The sequence below is a fragment of the Panulirus ornatus genome, chromosome 59 (assembly GCF_036320965.1).
Source record: "Panulirus ornatus isolate Po-2019 chromosome 59, ASM3632096v1, whole genome shotgun sequence".
Taxonomy (NCBI): domain Eukaryota; kingdom Metazoa; phylum Arthropoda; class Malacostraca; order Decapoda; family Palinuridae; genus Panulirus; species Panulirus ornatus.
Window position 1 is genome coordinate 18,041,057 of NC_092282.1, and position 17,333 is coordinate 18,058,389.

General features: G+C 41.7%; 1 protein-coding gene across 1 annotated transcript in view; it reads left to right on the plus strand.

The window, feature by feature from the left end:
- Window positions 1–17,333, plus strand: part of LOC139767160 (uncharacterized) — a 1,522,454-nt gene that overhangs the window by 554,338 nt on the left and 950,783 nt on the right. The window contains 1 exon segment of the mRNA XM_071696189.1: window positions 16,184–16,292. Within this exon segment, the coding sequence (XP_071552290.1) occupies window positions 16,184–16,292 (109 nt within the window).

Genomic DNA, 17,333 nt, shown 5'->3' on the forward strand with positions numbered 1-17,333 from the left:
GGAGGTGATAACAAGTAGTGGGGATGTGAGAAGGAGATGGAGTGAGTATTTTGAAGGTTTGTTGAATGTGTTTGATGATAGAGTGGCAGATATAGGGTGTCTTGGTCGAGGTGGTGTGCAAAGTGAGAGGGTTAGGGAAAATGATTTGGTAAACAGAGAAGAGGTAGTAAAAGCTTTGCGGAAGATGAAAGCCGGCAAGGCAGCAGGTTTGGATGGTATTGCAGTGGAATTTATTAAAAAAGGGGATGACTGTATTATTGACTGGTTGGTAAGGTTATTTAATGTATGTATGACACATGGTGACGTGCCTGAGGATTGGCGGAATGCGTGCATAGTGCGATTGTACAAAGGCAAAGGGGATAAGAGTGAGTGCTCAAATTACAGAGGTATAAGTAAATTATATGGGAGGGTATTGATTGAGAGGGTGAAGGCACGTACAGAGCATCAGATTGGGGAAGAGCAGTGTGGTTTCAGAAGTGGTAGAGGATGTGTGGATCAGGTGTTTGCTTTGAAGAATGTATGTGAGAAATACTTAGAAAAGCAAATGGATTTGTATGTAGCATTTATGGATCTGGAGAAGGCATATGATAGAGTTGATAGAGATGCTCTGTGGAAGGTATTAAGAATATATGGTGTGGGAGGCAAGTTGTTAGAAGCAGTGAAAAGTTTTTTCCGAGGATTTATGGCATGTGTACGTGTAGGAAGAGAGGAAAGTGATTGGTTCTCAGTGAATGTAGGTTTGCAACAGGGGTGTGTGATGTCTCCATGGTTGTTTAATTTGTTTATGGATGGGGTTGTTAGGGAGGTAAATGCAAGAGTTTTGGAAAGAGGGGCAAGTATGAAGTCTGTTGTGGATGAGAGAGCTTGGGAAGTGAGTCAGTTGTTGTTCGCTGATGATACAGCACTGGTGGCGGATTCATGTGAGAAACTGCAGAAGCTGGGGACTGAGTTTGGTAAAGTGTGTGAAAGAAGAAAGTTAAGAGTAAATGTGAATAAGAGCAAGGTTATTAGGTACAGTAGGGTTGAGGGTCAAGTGAATTGGGAGGTAAGTTTGAATGGAGAAAAACTGGAGGAAGTAAAGTGTTTTAGATATCTGGGAGTGGATCTGGCAGCGGATGGAACCATGGAAGCGGAAGTGGATCATAGGGTGGGGGAGGGGGCGAAAATCTTGGGAGCCTTGAAGAATGTGTGGAAGTCGAGAACATTATCTCGGAAAGCAAAAATGGGTATGTTTGAAGGAATAGTGGTTCCAACAATGTTGTATGGTTGCGAGGTGTGGGCTATGGATAGGGTTGTGCGGAGGAGGATGGATGTGCTGGAAATGAGATGTTTGAGGACAATGTATGGTGTGAGGTTGTTTGATCGAGTACGTAACGTAAGGGTAAGAGAGATGTGTGGAAATATTTGGGCACAGGGAGGGAATGAGCGAGGAAAGATTGACCAAGAGGATATATGTGTCAGAGGTGGAGGGAACGAGAAGAAGTGGGAGACCAAATTGGAGGTGGAAAGATGCGAGTGAAAAAGATTTTGTGTGATCGGGGCCTGAACATGCAGGAGGGTGAAAGGAGGGCAAGGAATAGAGTGAATTGGATCGATGTGGTATACCGGGGCTGACATGCTGTCAGTGGATTGAATCAGGGCATGTGAAGCGTCTGGGGTAAACCATGGAAAGATGTGTAGGTATGTATATTTGCGTTTGTGGACGTATGTATATACATGTGTATAGGGGTGGGTTGGGCATATATATATATATATATATATATATATATATATATATATATATATATATATATATATATATATATGTATATATATATATATATATATATATATATATATATATATATATATATATATATATATATATATATTTATATATATATTTATATATATATATTTATATATATATTTATATATATATATATATATATATATATATATATATATATATATATATATATATATATATATATTTATATATTTTTTTTTTTTTTTGCCGCTGTCTCCCGCGTTTGCAAGGTAGCGCAAGGAAACAGACGAAAGAAATGGCCCAACCCACCCCCATACACATGTATATACATACGTCCACACATGCAAATATACATGAAAAGGGTGGTGAGAGTAAGTGAGCTTGGGAAGGAGACTTGTGTGAGGAAGTACCAGGAGAGACTGAGTACAGAATGGAAAAAGGTGAGAACAATGGAAGTAAGGGGAGTGGGGGAGGAATGGGATGTATTTAGGGAATCAGTGATGGATTGCGCAAAAGATGCTTGTGGCATGAGAAGAGTGGGAGGTGGGTTGATTAGAAAGGGTAGTGAATGGTGGGATGAAGAAGTAAGAGTATTAGTGAAAGAGAAGAGAGAGGCATTTGGACGATTTTCGCAGGGAAAAAATGCAATTGAGTGGGAGATGTATAAAAGAAAGAGACAGGAGGTCAAGAGAAAGGTGCAAGAGGTGAAAAAGAGGGCAAATGAGAGTTGGGGTGAGAGAGTATCATTAAATTTTAGGGAGAATGAAAAGATGTTCTGGAAGGAGGTAAATAAAGTGCGTAAGACAAGGGAGCAAATGGGAACTTCAGTGAAGGGCGCAAATGGGGAGGTGATAACAAGTAGTGGTGATGTGAGAAGGAGATGGAGAGAGTATTTTGAAGGTTTGTTGAATGTGTTTGATGATAGAGTGGCAGATATAGGGTGTTTTGGTTGAGGTGGTGTGCACAGTGAGAGGGTTAGGGAAAATGATTTGGTAATATATATATATATATATATATATATATATATATATATATATATATATATATATATATATATCTATATTTTTTATTTTGCTTTGTCGCTGTCTCCCGCGTTTGCGAGGTAGCGCAAGGAAACAGACGATAGAAATGGCCCAACCCACCCCCATACACAATATATACACACACACGCCCACACACGCAAATATACATACCTATACATCTCAATGTACACATATATATACACACACAGGCACATACATATATACCCATGCACACAATTCACACTGTCTGCCCCTATTCATTCCCATCGCCACCTCGCCACACATGGAATACCATCCCCCTCCCCCCTCATGTGTGCGATGTAGAACTAGGAAAAGACAACAAAGGCCCCATTCGTTCACACTCAGTCTCCAGCTGTCACGCAATAATGCCACAGCTCCCTTTCCACATCCAGGCCCCACACAACTTTCCATGGTTTACCGCAGGCGCTTCACATGCCCTGATTCAATCCACTGACAGCACGTCAACCCCGGTATACCACATCGATCCAATTCACTCTATTCCTTGCCCGCCTTTCACCCTCCTGCATGTTCAGGCCCCGATCACTCAAAATCTTTTTCACTCCATCTTTCCACCTCCAATTTGGTCTCCCACTTCTCCTCGTTCCCTCCACCTCCAACACATATATCCTCTTGGTCAATCTTTCCTCACTCATTCTCTCCATGTGCCCAAACCATTTCAAAACACCCTCTTCTGCTCTCTCAACCACGCTCTTTTTATTTCCACACATCTCTCTTACCCTTACATTACTTACTCGATCAAACCACCTCACACCACACATTGTCCTCAAACATCTCATTTCCAGCACATCCACCCTCCTGCGCACAACCCTATCCATAGCCCACACCTCGCAGCCATACAACATTGTTGGAACCACTATTCCTTCAAACATACCCATTTTTGCTTTCCGAGATAATGTTCTCGTCTTCCACACATTCTTCAAGGCTCCCAGGATTTTCGCCCCCTCCCCCACCCTATGATTCACTTCCGCTTCCATGGTTCGATCCACTGCCAGATCCACTCCCAGATATCTAAAACACTTTACTTCCTCCAGTTTTTCTCCATTCAAACTTACCTCCCAATTGACTTGACCCTCAACCCTACTGTACCTAATAACCTTGCTCTTATTCACATTTACTCTTAACTTTCTTCTTTCACACACTTTACCAAACTCAGTCACCAGCTTCTGCAGTTTCTCACATGAATCAGCCACCAGCGCTGTATCATCAGCGAACAACAACTGACTCACTTCCCAAGCTCTCTCATCCACAACAGACTTCATACTTGCCCCTCTTTCCAAAACTCTTGCGTTCACCTCCCTAACAACCCCATCCATAAACAAATTAAACAACCATGGAGACATCACACACCCCTGCCGCAAACCTACATTCACTGAGAACCAATCACTTTCCTCTCTTCCTACACGTACACATGCCTTACATCCTCGATAAAAACTTTTTACTGCTTCTGACAACTTGCCTCCCACACCATATATTCTTAATACCTTCCACAGAGCATCTCTATCAACTCTATCATATGCCTTCTCCAGATCCATAAATGCTACATACAAATCCATTTGCTTTTCTAAGTATTTCTCACATACATTCTTCAAAGCAAACACCTGATCCACACATCCTCTACCACTTCTGAAACCACACTGCTCTTCCCCAATCTGATGCTCTGTACATGCCTTCACCCTCTCAATCAATACCCTCCCATATAATTTACCAGGAATGCTCAACAAACTTATACCTCTGTAATTTGAGCACTCACTCTTATCCTCTTTGCCTTTGTACAATGGCACTATGCACGCATTCCCGCCAATCCTCAGGCACCTCACCATGAGTCATACGTACATTAAATAACCTTACCAAACAGTCAACAATACAGTCACCCCTTTTTTGATAAATTCCACTGCAATACCATCCAAACCTGCTGCCTTGCCGGCTTTCATCTTCCGCAAAGCTTTTACTACCTCTTCTCTGTTTACCAAATCATTTTCCCTAACCCTCTCACTTTGCACACCACCTCGACCAAAACACCCTATATCTGCCACTCTATCATCAAGCACATTCAACAAACCTTCAAAATACTCACTCCATCTCCTTCTCACATCACCACTACTTGTTATCACCTCCCCATTTGCGCTCTTCACTGAAGTTCCCATTTGCTTCCTTGTCTTATGCACTTTATTTACCTCCTTCCAGAACATCTTTTTATTCTCCCTAAAATTTAATGATACTCTCTCACCCCAACTCTCATTTGCCCTCTTTTTCACCTCTTGCACCTTTCTCTTGACCTCCTGTCTCTTTCTTTTATACATCTCCCACTCAATTGCATTTTTTCCCTGCGAAAATCGTCCAAATGCCTCTCTTCTCTTTCACTAATAACCTTACTTCTTCAACCCACCACTCACTACCCTTTCTAATCAACCCACCTCCCACTCTTCTCATGCCACAAGCATCTTTTGTGCAATCCATCACTGATTCCCTAAATACATCCCATTCCTCCCCCACTCCCCTTACTTCCATTGTTCTCATCTTTTTCCATTCTGTACTCAGTCTCTCCTGGTACTTCCTCACACAAGTCTCCTTCCCAAGCTCACTTACTCTCACCACCCTCTTCACCCCAACATTCACTCTTCTTTTCTGAAAACCCATACAAATCTTCACCTTAGCCTCCACAAGATAATGATCAGACATCCCTCCAGTTGCACCTCTCAGCACATTAACATCCAAAAGTCTCTCTTTCGTGCACCTGTCAATTAACACGTAATCCAATAATGCTCTCTGGCCATCTCTCCTACTTACATACGTATACTTATGTATATCTCGCTTTTTAAACCAGGTATTCCCAATCACCAGTCCTTTTTCAGCACATAAATCTACAAGCTCTTCACCATTTCCATTTACAACTGTATTTGACTGTATTGTTGACTGGTTGGTAAGGTTATTTAATGTATGTATGACTCATGGTGAGGTGCCTGAGGATTGGCGGAATGCGTGCATAGTGCCATTGTACAAAGGCAAAGGGGATAAGAGTGAGTGCTCAAATTACAGAGGTATAAGTTTGTTGAGTATTCCTGGTAAATTATATGGGAGGGTATTGATTGAGAGGGTGAAGGCATGTACAGAGCATCAGATTGGGGAAGAGCAGTGTGGTTTCAGAAGTGGTAGAGGATGTGTGGATCAGGTGTTTGCTTTGAAGAATGTATGTGAGAAATACCTAGAAAAGCAAATGGATTTGTATGTAGCATTTATGGATCTGGAGAAGGCATATGATAGAGTTGATAGAGATGCTCTGTGGAAGGTATTAAGAATATATGGTGTGGGAGGAAAGTTGTTAGAAGCAGTGAAAAGTTTTTATCGAGGATGTAAGGCATGTGTACCTGTAGGAAGAGAGGAAAGTGATTGGTTCTCAGTGAATGTAGGTTTGCGGCAGGGGTGTGTGATGTCTCCATGGTTGTTTAATTTGTTTATGGATGGGATTGTTAGGGAGGTAAATGCAAGAGTTTTGGAAAGAGGGGCAAGTATGAAGTCTGTTGGGGATGAGAGAGCTTGGGAAGTGAGTCAGTTGTTGTTCGCTGATGACACAGCGCTGGTGGCTGATTCATGTGTGAAACTGCAGAAGCTGGTGACTGAGTTTGGTAAAGTGTGTGGAAGAAGAAAGTTAAGAGTAAACGTGAATAAGAGCAAGGTTATTAGGTACAGTAGGGTTGAGGGTCAAGTCAATTGGGAGGTGAGTTTGAATGGAGAAAAACTGGAGGAAGTGAAGTGTTTTAGATACCTGGGAGTGGATCTGGCAGCAGATGGAACCATGGAAGCGGAAGTGGATCATAGGGTGGGGGAGGGGGCGAAAATTCTGGGGGCCTTGAGGAATGTGTGGAAGTCGAGAACATTATCTCGGAAAGCAAAAATGGGTATGTTTGAAGGAATAGTGGCTTCCAACAATATTGTATGGTTGTGAGGCGTGGGCTATGGATAGAGTTGTGCGCAGGAGGATGGATGTGCTGGAAATGAGATGTTTGAGGACAATGTGTGGTGTGAGGTGGTTTGATCGAGTGAGTAACGTAAGGGTAAGAGAGATGTGTGGAAATAAAAAGAGCGTGGTTGAGAGAGCAGAAGAGGGTGTTTTGAAGTGGTTTGGGCACATGGAGAGGATGAGTGAGGAAAGATTGACCAAGAGGATATATGTGTCGGAGGTGGAGGGAACAAGGAGAAGAGGGAGACCAAATTGGAGGTGGAAAGATGGAGTGAAAAAGATTTTGTGTGATCGGGGCCTGAACATGCAGGAGGGTGAAAGGAGGGCAAGGAATAGAGTGAATTGGAGCGATGTGGTATACCGAGGCTGACGTGCTGTCAGTGGATTGAATCAAGCGTCTGGGGTGGGCCATGGAAGGCTGTGTAGGTATGTATATTTGCGTGTGTGGACGTATGTATATACATGTGTATGGGGGGGGGTTGGGCCATTTCTTTCGTCTGTTTCCTTGCGCTACCTCGCAAACGTGGGAGACAGCGACAAAGTATAAAAAAAAAAAATATATATATATATATATATATATATATATATATATATATATATATATATATATATATATATATTATTTATTATTTATTTTGCTTTGTCGCTGTCTCCCGCGTTTGCGAGGTAGCGCAAGGAAACAGACGAAAGAAATGGCCCAACCCACCCCCATACACAGTGTATATACATACACGTCCACACACGCAAATATACATACCTATACATCTCAGTGTACACATATATATATATATATATATATATATATATATATATATATATATATATATATATATATATACACACAGACACATACATATATACCCATGCACACAATTTACACTGTCTCCCTTTATTCATTCCCATCGCCACCTCGCCACACATGGAATACCATCCCCCTCCCCCCTCATGTGTGCGAGGTAGCACTAGGAAAAGACAACAAAGGCCCCATTTGTTCACACTCAGTCTCTAGCTGTCATGCAATAATGCCCGACCACAGCTCCCTTTCCACATCCAGGCCTCACACAACTTTCCATGGTTTACCCCAGACGCTTCACATGCCCTGATTCAATCCACTGACACCACCCCGGTATACCACATCGATCCAATTCACTCTGTTCCTTGCCCGCCTTTCACCCGATTACTCAAAATCTTTTTCACTCCATCTTTCCACGTCCAATTTGGTCTCCCACTTCTCCTTGTTCCCTCCACCTCCGACACATATATCCTCTTGGTCAATCTTTCCTCACTCATTCTCTCCATGTGCCCAAACCATTTACATATATATATATATATATATATAAAAACTTTTTAAAAGGGGAAACAGAAGGAGTCACAGGGGGAGTGCTCATCCTCCTCGAAGGCTCAGATTGGGATGTCTAAATGTGTGTGGATGTAACCAAGATGAGAAAAGGAGAGATAGGTAGTATGTTTGAGGAAAGGATCCCGGATGTTTTGGCTCTGAGTGAAACGAAGCTCAAGGGTAAAGGGGAAAAGTGGTTTGGGAATGTCTTGGGAGTAAAGTTAGGGGTTAGTGAAAGGACAAGAGCAAGGGAAGGAGTAGCACTACTTCTGAATTCGGAGTGGTGGTAGTATGTGATAAAGTGTAAGAAAGTAAACTCTAAATTGATATGGTTAAAACTGAAAGTGGGTGGAGAGAGAGGTTTGATTATTGGTGCATATGCACCTGGGCATGAGAAGAAACATCATGAGAGGTAAGTGTTTTGGGAGCAGCTGAGTAAGTGTGTTAGTAGTTTTGATGCACAAGACCAGGTTACAGTGATGGGTGATTTGAATGCAAAGGTGGGTAATGTGGCAGTTGAGGGAATAATATGTGGGTACATGTGGTGTTCGGTGTCGTAGATGGAAATGGTGAAGAGCTGGTAGATTTATGTGTTGAAAAAGGACTGGTGATTGGGAATACCTGGTTTAAAAAGTGAGATGTACATAAGTATACGTATGTAAGTAGGAGAGATGGCCAGAGAGCGTTATTGGATTACGTGTTAATTGATATGCGCGTGAAAGAGAGACTTTTGGATGTTGATGTGCTGAGAGGTGCAACTGGAGGGATATCTGATCATTATCTTGTGGAGGCAAAGATCAAGATTTGTAGAGGTTTTCAGAAAAGAGGAGAGAATGTTGGGGTGAAGAGAGTGGTGAGAGTAAGTGAGCTTGGGAAGGAGACTTGTGAGAGGAAGTACCAGGAGAGACTGAGTACAGAATGGAAAAAGGTGAGGACAAAGGACATAAGGGGAGTAGGGGAGGAATGGGATGTATTGAGGGGAGGAATGGGATGTATTGAGGGAAGCAGTGATGGCTTGCACAAAAGATGCTTGTGGCATGAGAAGCGTTGGAGGTTGGCAGATTAGGAAGAGTAGTGAGTGGTGGGATGAAGAAGTAAGAGTATTAGTGAAAGAGAAGAGAGAGGCACTTGGACAATTTTTGCAGGGAAAAAATATAAATGAGTGGGAGATGTATAAAAGAAAGAGGCAGGAGGTCAAGAGAAAGGTGCAAGAGGTGAAAAAGAAGGCAAATGAAAGTTGCAGTAAGAGAGTATCATTGAATTTTAGGGAGAATAAAAAGATGTTTTGGAAGGAGGTAAATAAAGTGTGTAAGACAAGGGAACAAATGGGAACATCAGTGAAGAGGACTAATGGGGAGGTGATAACAAGTAGTGGCGATGTGAGAAGGAGATGGAATGAGTATTTTGAAGGTTTGTTGAATGTGTTTGACGATAGAGTGGCAGATATAGGGTGTTTTGGTCAAGGTGGTATGCAAAGTGAGAGGGTTAGGGAGAATGATTTGGTAAACAAAGAAGAGGTAGTAAAAGCTTTGCGGAAGATAAAAGCTGGCAAGGCAGCGGGGTTGGATGATATTGCAGTGGAATCTATTAAAAAAGGGGGTGACTGTATTGTTGACTGGTTGGTAAGGTTATTTATGTATGCATGACTCATGGTGAGGTGCCTGAGGATTGGCAGAATGCTTGCATAGTGCTATTGTACAAAGGCAAAGGGGATAAGAGTGAGTGCTCAAATTACAGAGGTATAAGTTTGTTGAGTATTCCTGGTAAATTATATGGGAGGGTATTGATTGAGAGGGTGAAGGCATGTACACAATATCAGGTTGGGGAAGAGCAGTGTGGTTTCAGAAAAGGTAGAGAATGTGTGGATCAGGTGTTTGCTTTGAAGAATGTATGTGAGAAATACTTAGAAAAGCAAATGGATTTGTATGTAGCATTTATGGACCTGGAGAAGGCATATGGTAGAGTTGATAGAGATGCTCTGTGGAAGGTATTAAGAATATATGGTGTGGGAGGCAAGTTGTTAGAAGCAGTGAAAAGTTTTTATCGAGGATGTAAGGCATGTGTGCGTGTAGGAAGAGAGGAAAGTGATTGGTTCTCAGTGAATGTTGGTTTGCGGCAGGGGTGTGTGATGTCTCCATGGTTGTTTAATTTGTTTACGGATGGGGTTGTTAGGGAGGTGAATGCAAGAGTTTTGGAAAGAGGGGCAAGTATGCAGTCTGTTATGGATGAGAGAGCTTGGGAAGTGAGTCAGTTGTTGTTCGCTGATGATACATCGCTGGTGGCTGATTCATGTGAGAAACTGCAGAAGCTGGTGACTGAGTTTGGTAAAGTGTAAGAAAGAAGAAAGCTGAGAGTAAATGTGAATAAGAGCAAAGTTATTAGGTACAGTAGGTTTGAGGGACAAGTCAGTTGGGAGGTAAGTTTGAATGGAGAAAAACTGGAGGAAGTAAAGTGTTTTAGATATCTAGGAGTGGATTTGGCAGCAGATGGAACTATGGAAGTGGAAGTGAATCATAGGGTGGGGAAGGGGGCAAAAGTTTTGGGAGTGTTGAAAAAAGTGTGGAAGTCGAGAATGGTATCTTGGAAAGCAAAAATGGGTATATTTGAAGGAATAGTGGCTCCAACTGTTATATTGATGCGAGGCGTGGGCTATGGATGGAGTTGTGCGGAGGAGGGTGGATGTGCTGGAAATGAGATGTTTGAGGACAATGTGTGGTGTGAGGCGGTTTGATCGAATAAGTAATGTAAATGTAAGAGAGATGTGTGGCAATAAAAAGAGTGTGGTTGAGAGAGCAGAAGAGGGTGTTTTGAAATGGTTTGGTTACACTGGGAGAATGAGTGAGGAAAGATTGACAAAGAGGATATATGTGTCAGAGGTGGAAGGAACGAGGAGAATTGGGAGACCAAAGTGGATGTGGAAAGATGGAGTGACAAAGATTTTGAGCTATCAGGGCCTGAACATGCCGGAGGGTGAAAGGCGTGCAGGGAGTGGAGTGAACTGGAACGATGTGGTACACCATGGTCGATGTCCTGACAGTGGATTGAACCAGGGCATGTGAAGCATCTGGGGTAAACCATGGAAAGTTTTGTGGGGCCTGGATGTGGAAAGGGAGCTGTCGTTTCGGTGCATTATACATGACAGCTAGAGACTTAGTGTGAACAAATGTGGCCTTTGTTGTCTTTTCCTAGCGCTTCCACGTGCACATGAGGGGGAGGGGGCTATCATTTCATGTGTGGCAAGGTGGCGATGGAATTGAATAAGGGCAGACTATGAATTATGTACATGTGTATATATGTATGTGTCTGAGTGTGTAAATATATATGTATACGTTGAGATATATAGGTATGTATATGTGCGTGTGTGGACGTGTATGTATATACATGTGTATGTGGGTGGTTTGGGCCTCAAACAACTTATTTCTAACACATCCACCCTCCTCCAAACAACCCTATCTATAGCCCACACCTCGCAACCATTAAAATTGTTGGAACTAATGTTCTTTCAAGCATGCCCATTTTTGCTTTCCGAGATAATGTTCTTGCCTTCCACACATTCTTCAACACTCCCATAACCTTTGCCCCCTCCCCCACCCTGTGACTCACTTTCACTTCCATGGTTCCATCCATTTCCAAATCCACTCCCAGATATCTAAAACACTTCACTACCTCTAGTTTTTCTCCATTCAAACTTACCTCTCAATTGACTTGTCCCTCACCTGTACTGTACCTAATAACTTTGCTCTTATTCACATATACTCTCAGCTTTCTTCTTTCACACACTTAAACTCAGTCACCAGCTTCTGCAGTTTCTCACCCGAATCAGCCACCAGCGCTGTATCATCAGTGAACAATTGACTCACTTCCCAAGCTCTCTCATCCACAACAGACTGCATACTTGCCCCTCTTTCCAAAACTCTTGCATTCACCTCCTTACCAACCCCATCCATAAACAAATTAAACAACCATGAAGACATCACGCACCCCTGCCGCATACCAACATTCACTGCGAACCAGTCACTTTCATCTCTTCCTACTCATTCACATGCCTTACATCCTTTATAAAAACTTTTCACTGCTTCCAGCGACTTGCCTTCCACACTATATACTCTTATTACCTTACACAGTGCATCTCTATCCACTCTAGCATATGCTTTCTCCAGATTCATAAATGCTACATAGAAATCCATTTGTTTTTCTAAGTATTTCTCACATACATTCTTCAAAGCAAACATCTGATGCACATATGCTCTACTGCTTCTGAAACCACACTGCTCTTCCCCAATCTGACGCTCTGTACATGCCTTGACCCTCTCAATCATTACCCTCCCATACAATTTCCCAGGAATACTCAACAGACTTATACCTCTGTAATTTGAGCACTCACCTTTATCCCCTTTGCCTTTGTACAGTGGCACTATGCATGCATTCCACCAATCCTACGGCACTCCACCATGAACCATACATACACTGAATATCGTCACCAACCAGTGAACAGCACAGTCACCCCCCTTTTTAATAAATTCCACTGCATATACCATCCAGAGAAGGGGGCCAGGTGAGGATGTTCCCTCAAAGGCCCAGTCCTCTGTTCTTAACGCTACCTCGCTAACACGGGAAATGGCGAATAGTTTGAAAAAAAAAAATATATATATATATATATATATATATATATATATATATATATATATATATATATATATATATTTATTTTGCTTTGTCGCTGTCTCCCGCGCCTGCGAGGTAGCGCAAGGAAGCAGACGAAAGAAATGGCCCAACCCACCCCCACACACATGCACACACACACACGTCCACACACGCAAACATACACACCCACACATCCCAAGGTACACACATATATACACACACACAGACACACACATATACACACATGCACACAATTCACACTGTCTGCCCCTACTCACCCCCATCGCCACCCCGCCACACACGGAATAACATCCCCCTCCCCCCTCATGTGCAAGAGGCAGCGCCAGAAAAAGACAACAAAGGCCCCATTCGCTCACACTCAGTCTCCAGCTGTCATGCAATAATGCCCGAAACCACAACTCCCTTTCCACATCCAGGCCCCACAGAACTTTCCATGGTTTACCCCAGACGCTTCACATGCCATGATTCAATCCATTGACAGCACGTCGACCCCGGTATACCACATCGATCCAATTCACTCTATTCCTTGCCCGCCTTTCACCCTCCTGCATGTTCAGGCCCCGATCACTCAAAATCTTTTTCACTCCATCTTTCCACCTCCAATTTGGTCTCCCACTTCTCCTCGTTCCCTCCACCTCTGACACATATATCCTCTTGGTCAATCTTTCCTCACTCATTCTCTCCATGTACCCATACCATTTCAAAACACCCTCTTCCGCTCTCTCAACCACGCTCTTTTTATTTCCACACATCTCTCTTACCCTTACATTACTTACTCGATCAAACCACCTCACAACACATATTGTCCTCAAACATCTCTTTTCCAGCACATCCACCCTCCTGCGCACAACTCTATCCATAGCCCACGCCTCGCAACCATACAACATTGTTGGAACCACTATTCCTTCGAACATAGCCATTTTTGCTTTCCGAGATAATGTTCTCGACTTCCACACATTCTTCAAGGTTCCCAGGATTTTCGCCCCCTCCCCCACCCTATGTTTTAGTTCCGCTTCCATGGTTGCTGTCTCCCACATTAGTGAGGTAGTGCAAGGAAACAGATGAAAGAATGGCCCAACCCATCCACATACACATGCACATACAGGAATGCCCACACACGCACATATGCATACCTATTTTATTTCAACGTATACATACACAGACATATACATATTTCCATATGTATATATTCATATTTGCTGCCTTCATCCATTCTCGTCACCACTCCGCCACACATGAAACAGCATCCCACTCCCCAGTGCGCGCACAAGGTAGTGCTAAGAAAAGACAACAAAGGCTGCATTCTTCACACTCAGTCTCTAGCTGTCATGTGTAATGCTCCGTGTATGAGCTTTTATGTATATATATGTGTATATGATTGGATAGGCCTTTCTTTGTCTGTTTCCTGGTGATATCTGTGATGTGGGAAATGGCAATCAAGTATATTAAATAGATTATGAAATAAAAATTTTTTTTTTTACTAGACTCCACGTGATTGAGGATACACTTAAGCGAAGTCACCTTTGGCATATGTGTATCAATATCATTTGATGAAGCATTGTGCAGTTTCATCAGCAAACTTCTTGCTTAGAAGGAGTCCATCCTCTCTTTGCTGCTGTGACACAGTCGTGTACTGCAGAAGGTTCAGGAAGGGGGCCCTAGATAACACCAGGACACAGTTAGAAAGGGTTTTAGGGTATTTATCAATAAATTGATTAGTGAAACAGGGTTATTATTTCATTTATTCATGTATATAATGCCATCTGTGTAATTGATGTATAAAACATAAGTAATGTGTATGAAATGTAGAAAGTATGTCAAATGACTCAGTGATATGAATGGAATGTATGATATTGTACCTTTCAAAAAATCATACAGTGAGTTTTGTTTTGGTGCATGTACAGTGAAATCACACTTAGAAAAAAACCATAATCATCATATATCTTTGCCACCATGTGAGTCTGCCCTTCATAAATTCAACACCCTCTTCCACCTTTGCTAAACAGAATAGAAGGTTGTGTACTACTTTTTTGGGTATTCTCCTCAATATATTATATACTTTGTATGGGAAACTTTTCTTGGAATTTTTTTCATAGGGCAGTTAACTTTTCAAAAAGAACTCACAGAGAAAGGGTTAAAGTAATTTTGCATTGAAACTCACTTTTCATTTATGCAACCTCATCATTAACTAGGATCAGCCTGTAATTATGAGCATGCCATTACTAATATTGAAATAGTAGAAATTGACAAAATTACAGAGATTAGATGATTTGAAGAGAAAGCAGAACCAGGACCAGGTGGAATCCCAGTAACTCTTATTTTATATTTATATTATACTTTGACGCTGTCTCTCGCATTAGCGAGGTAGCACAAGGAAACAGATGAAAGAATGGCCCAACCCACCCATATACACATGTATATACATAAACGCCCACACACACACATATACATACCTATACATTTCAACGTATACATACATATACATACACAGAATATACATATATACACATGTACATATTCATACATGCTGCCTTCATCCATTCCTCCCGCCATCCCGCCACACATGAAATGACACCCCCCCTCCCCCCACATGTGCACGAGGTAGCGCCAGGAAACAACAACAAAGGCCACATTCGTTCACTCTCAGTCCCTAGCTGTCATGTGTAATGCACCAAAACCACAGCTCCCTTTCTGCATCCAGTAACTCTTATTTTGATTAAAATGTCAAAGGTGACAATAGCAATTTCATTTATCATGTGTATGAGACAAAACACACATACTCAAAATGGTTTATATATGACCAGGACATGAGTGAGGATCTGGGATATTTTCAGTATAGATTAATCAGCCTGACATCATGCATAATTAGGATTATGAAAGTGAAAGACACTCACTTGTAGAAAAATATGATTAACAACATGTACTTAAAAGAAGAGGACCATGTATTGTTTAAAATAAAAGAACACAGATTGAATCTTTAGTTTGCTATAGTAACATAAATGAAACTTTTTTGCAAGGAAAGAGAATAAACCCTGTTTTGTAGGCCTTTACCATAGCATTTTGTAACAAAATAAAGAATAGATTTTTAATAAAGAAAGTAGAAAAACAAAAGTAACTTCAGATAAGTAAAATACAGATTGATTTCAGCTCTTGTCTTGGTGATATGAATATACATTGAAATCCACAAAAGGAAAAGTGAGGTGTTAAAGATATTTAGATGGCTTATATTCTAATTTGGATTACCTTTGCATCATGTATAAGAATACTGAATGATGGCATGTCGTCACACCACTCTTCATTGTCCTGTACCATTCAGGTTTTCTATTTGTAGTGTTTCTTTCATATTGATATACATTTATGTGTTCTTGGAAAATTTCAAACTCAGTACTTATTTGTTTGATCAACAGAATTGTACGAGACTCAGAACAAGGAGTGGCACCTGACTTACCCCAGAGCACTGTTTCTGCTGTTCGCACTGCCCTTTCAAATCGTCATGTTCAGATTCATGAGTTGCAGGTTGGTAATAGTTACCAGCATGATTGCTTGTCATTGCTGTCTTATTAGAAATATGCTGTGTCATTTAGCAATGTTTAAGAAATTTTGAGCAGTCCTAATATAAATGAAACAGCTATCTGAAGAAATATTTTTTTGTACCAGTAGCATTTCTTGCCCACTTCAGGATATATATAATTTTAACCTGGTTTACACTTTAGGACATAATACTTTCTTTGTGATGTTGATTTCTTTGACCTCCATCCAGTGCACAAAAAAAAGAGTAATATATCAGATTGGTTTCAGAAGTGGTAGAGGATGTGTGGATTAGGTGTTTGCTTTGAAGAATGTATGTGTGAAATACTGAGAAAAACAGATGGATTTATATGTAGCATTTATAGATATGGAGAAGGCATATGATAGTTGATAGAGATGCTCTAGGGAAGGTATGGAAAGTATATGGTGTGGGAGGTAAGTTGCTAGAAGTAGTGAAAAGTTTTTATCAAGGATATAAGGCATGTGTAAGGGTAGGAAGAGAGGATAGTGATTGGTTCTCAGTGAATGTCGGTTTGTGGCAGGGGTGTGTGATATTTCCATGATTGTATAATTTGTTTATGGATTGGGTTGTTAGGGAGGTTTTGGAGAGAGGGGCAGGTATGCAGTCTGTTGTGGATGAGAGGGCTTGGGCAGTGAGTCAGTTGTTGTTCGCTGATGATACAGCGCTGGTGGCTGATTTGGGATGTGGAAAGGAAGCTGTGGTTTCTGTGCATTACACATGACAGCTAGAGACTGAGTGTGAACGAATGTGGCCTTTGTTGTCTTTTCCTACTGCTAGCTCGTGTTTGCGCGGGGGGCATGGGGATGTCATTTCATGTGTGGCTGGGTGGCAACGGGAATGGATGAAGGCAGCAAATATGAATATGTACATATGTCTGTGTATGCATTTGTATGTATACGTTGAAATGTATGGATGTATATCTGCGTGTGTGGGCATTTATGTATATACATGTGTTTGTGGGTGGCTTGAGCCATTCTTTCGTCTGTTTCCTTGCGATACCTCACTAA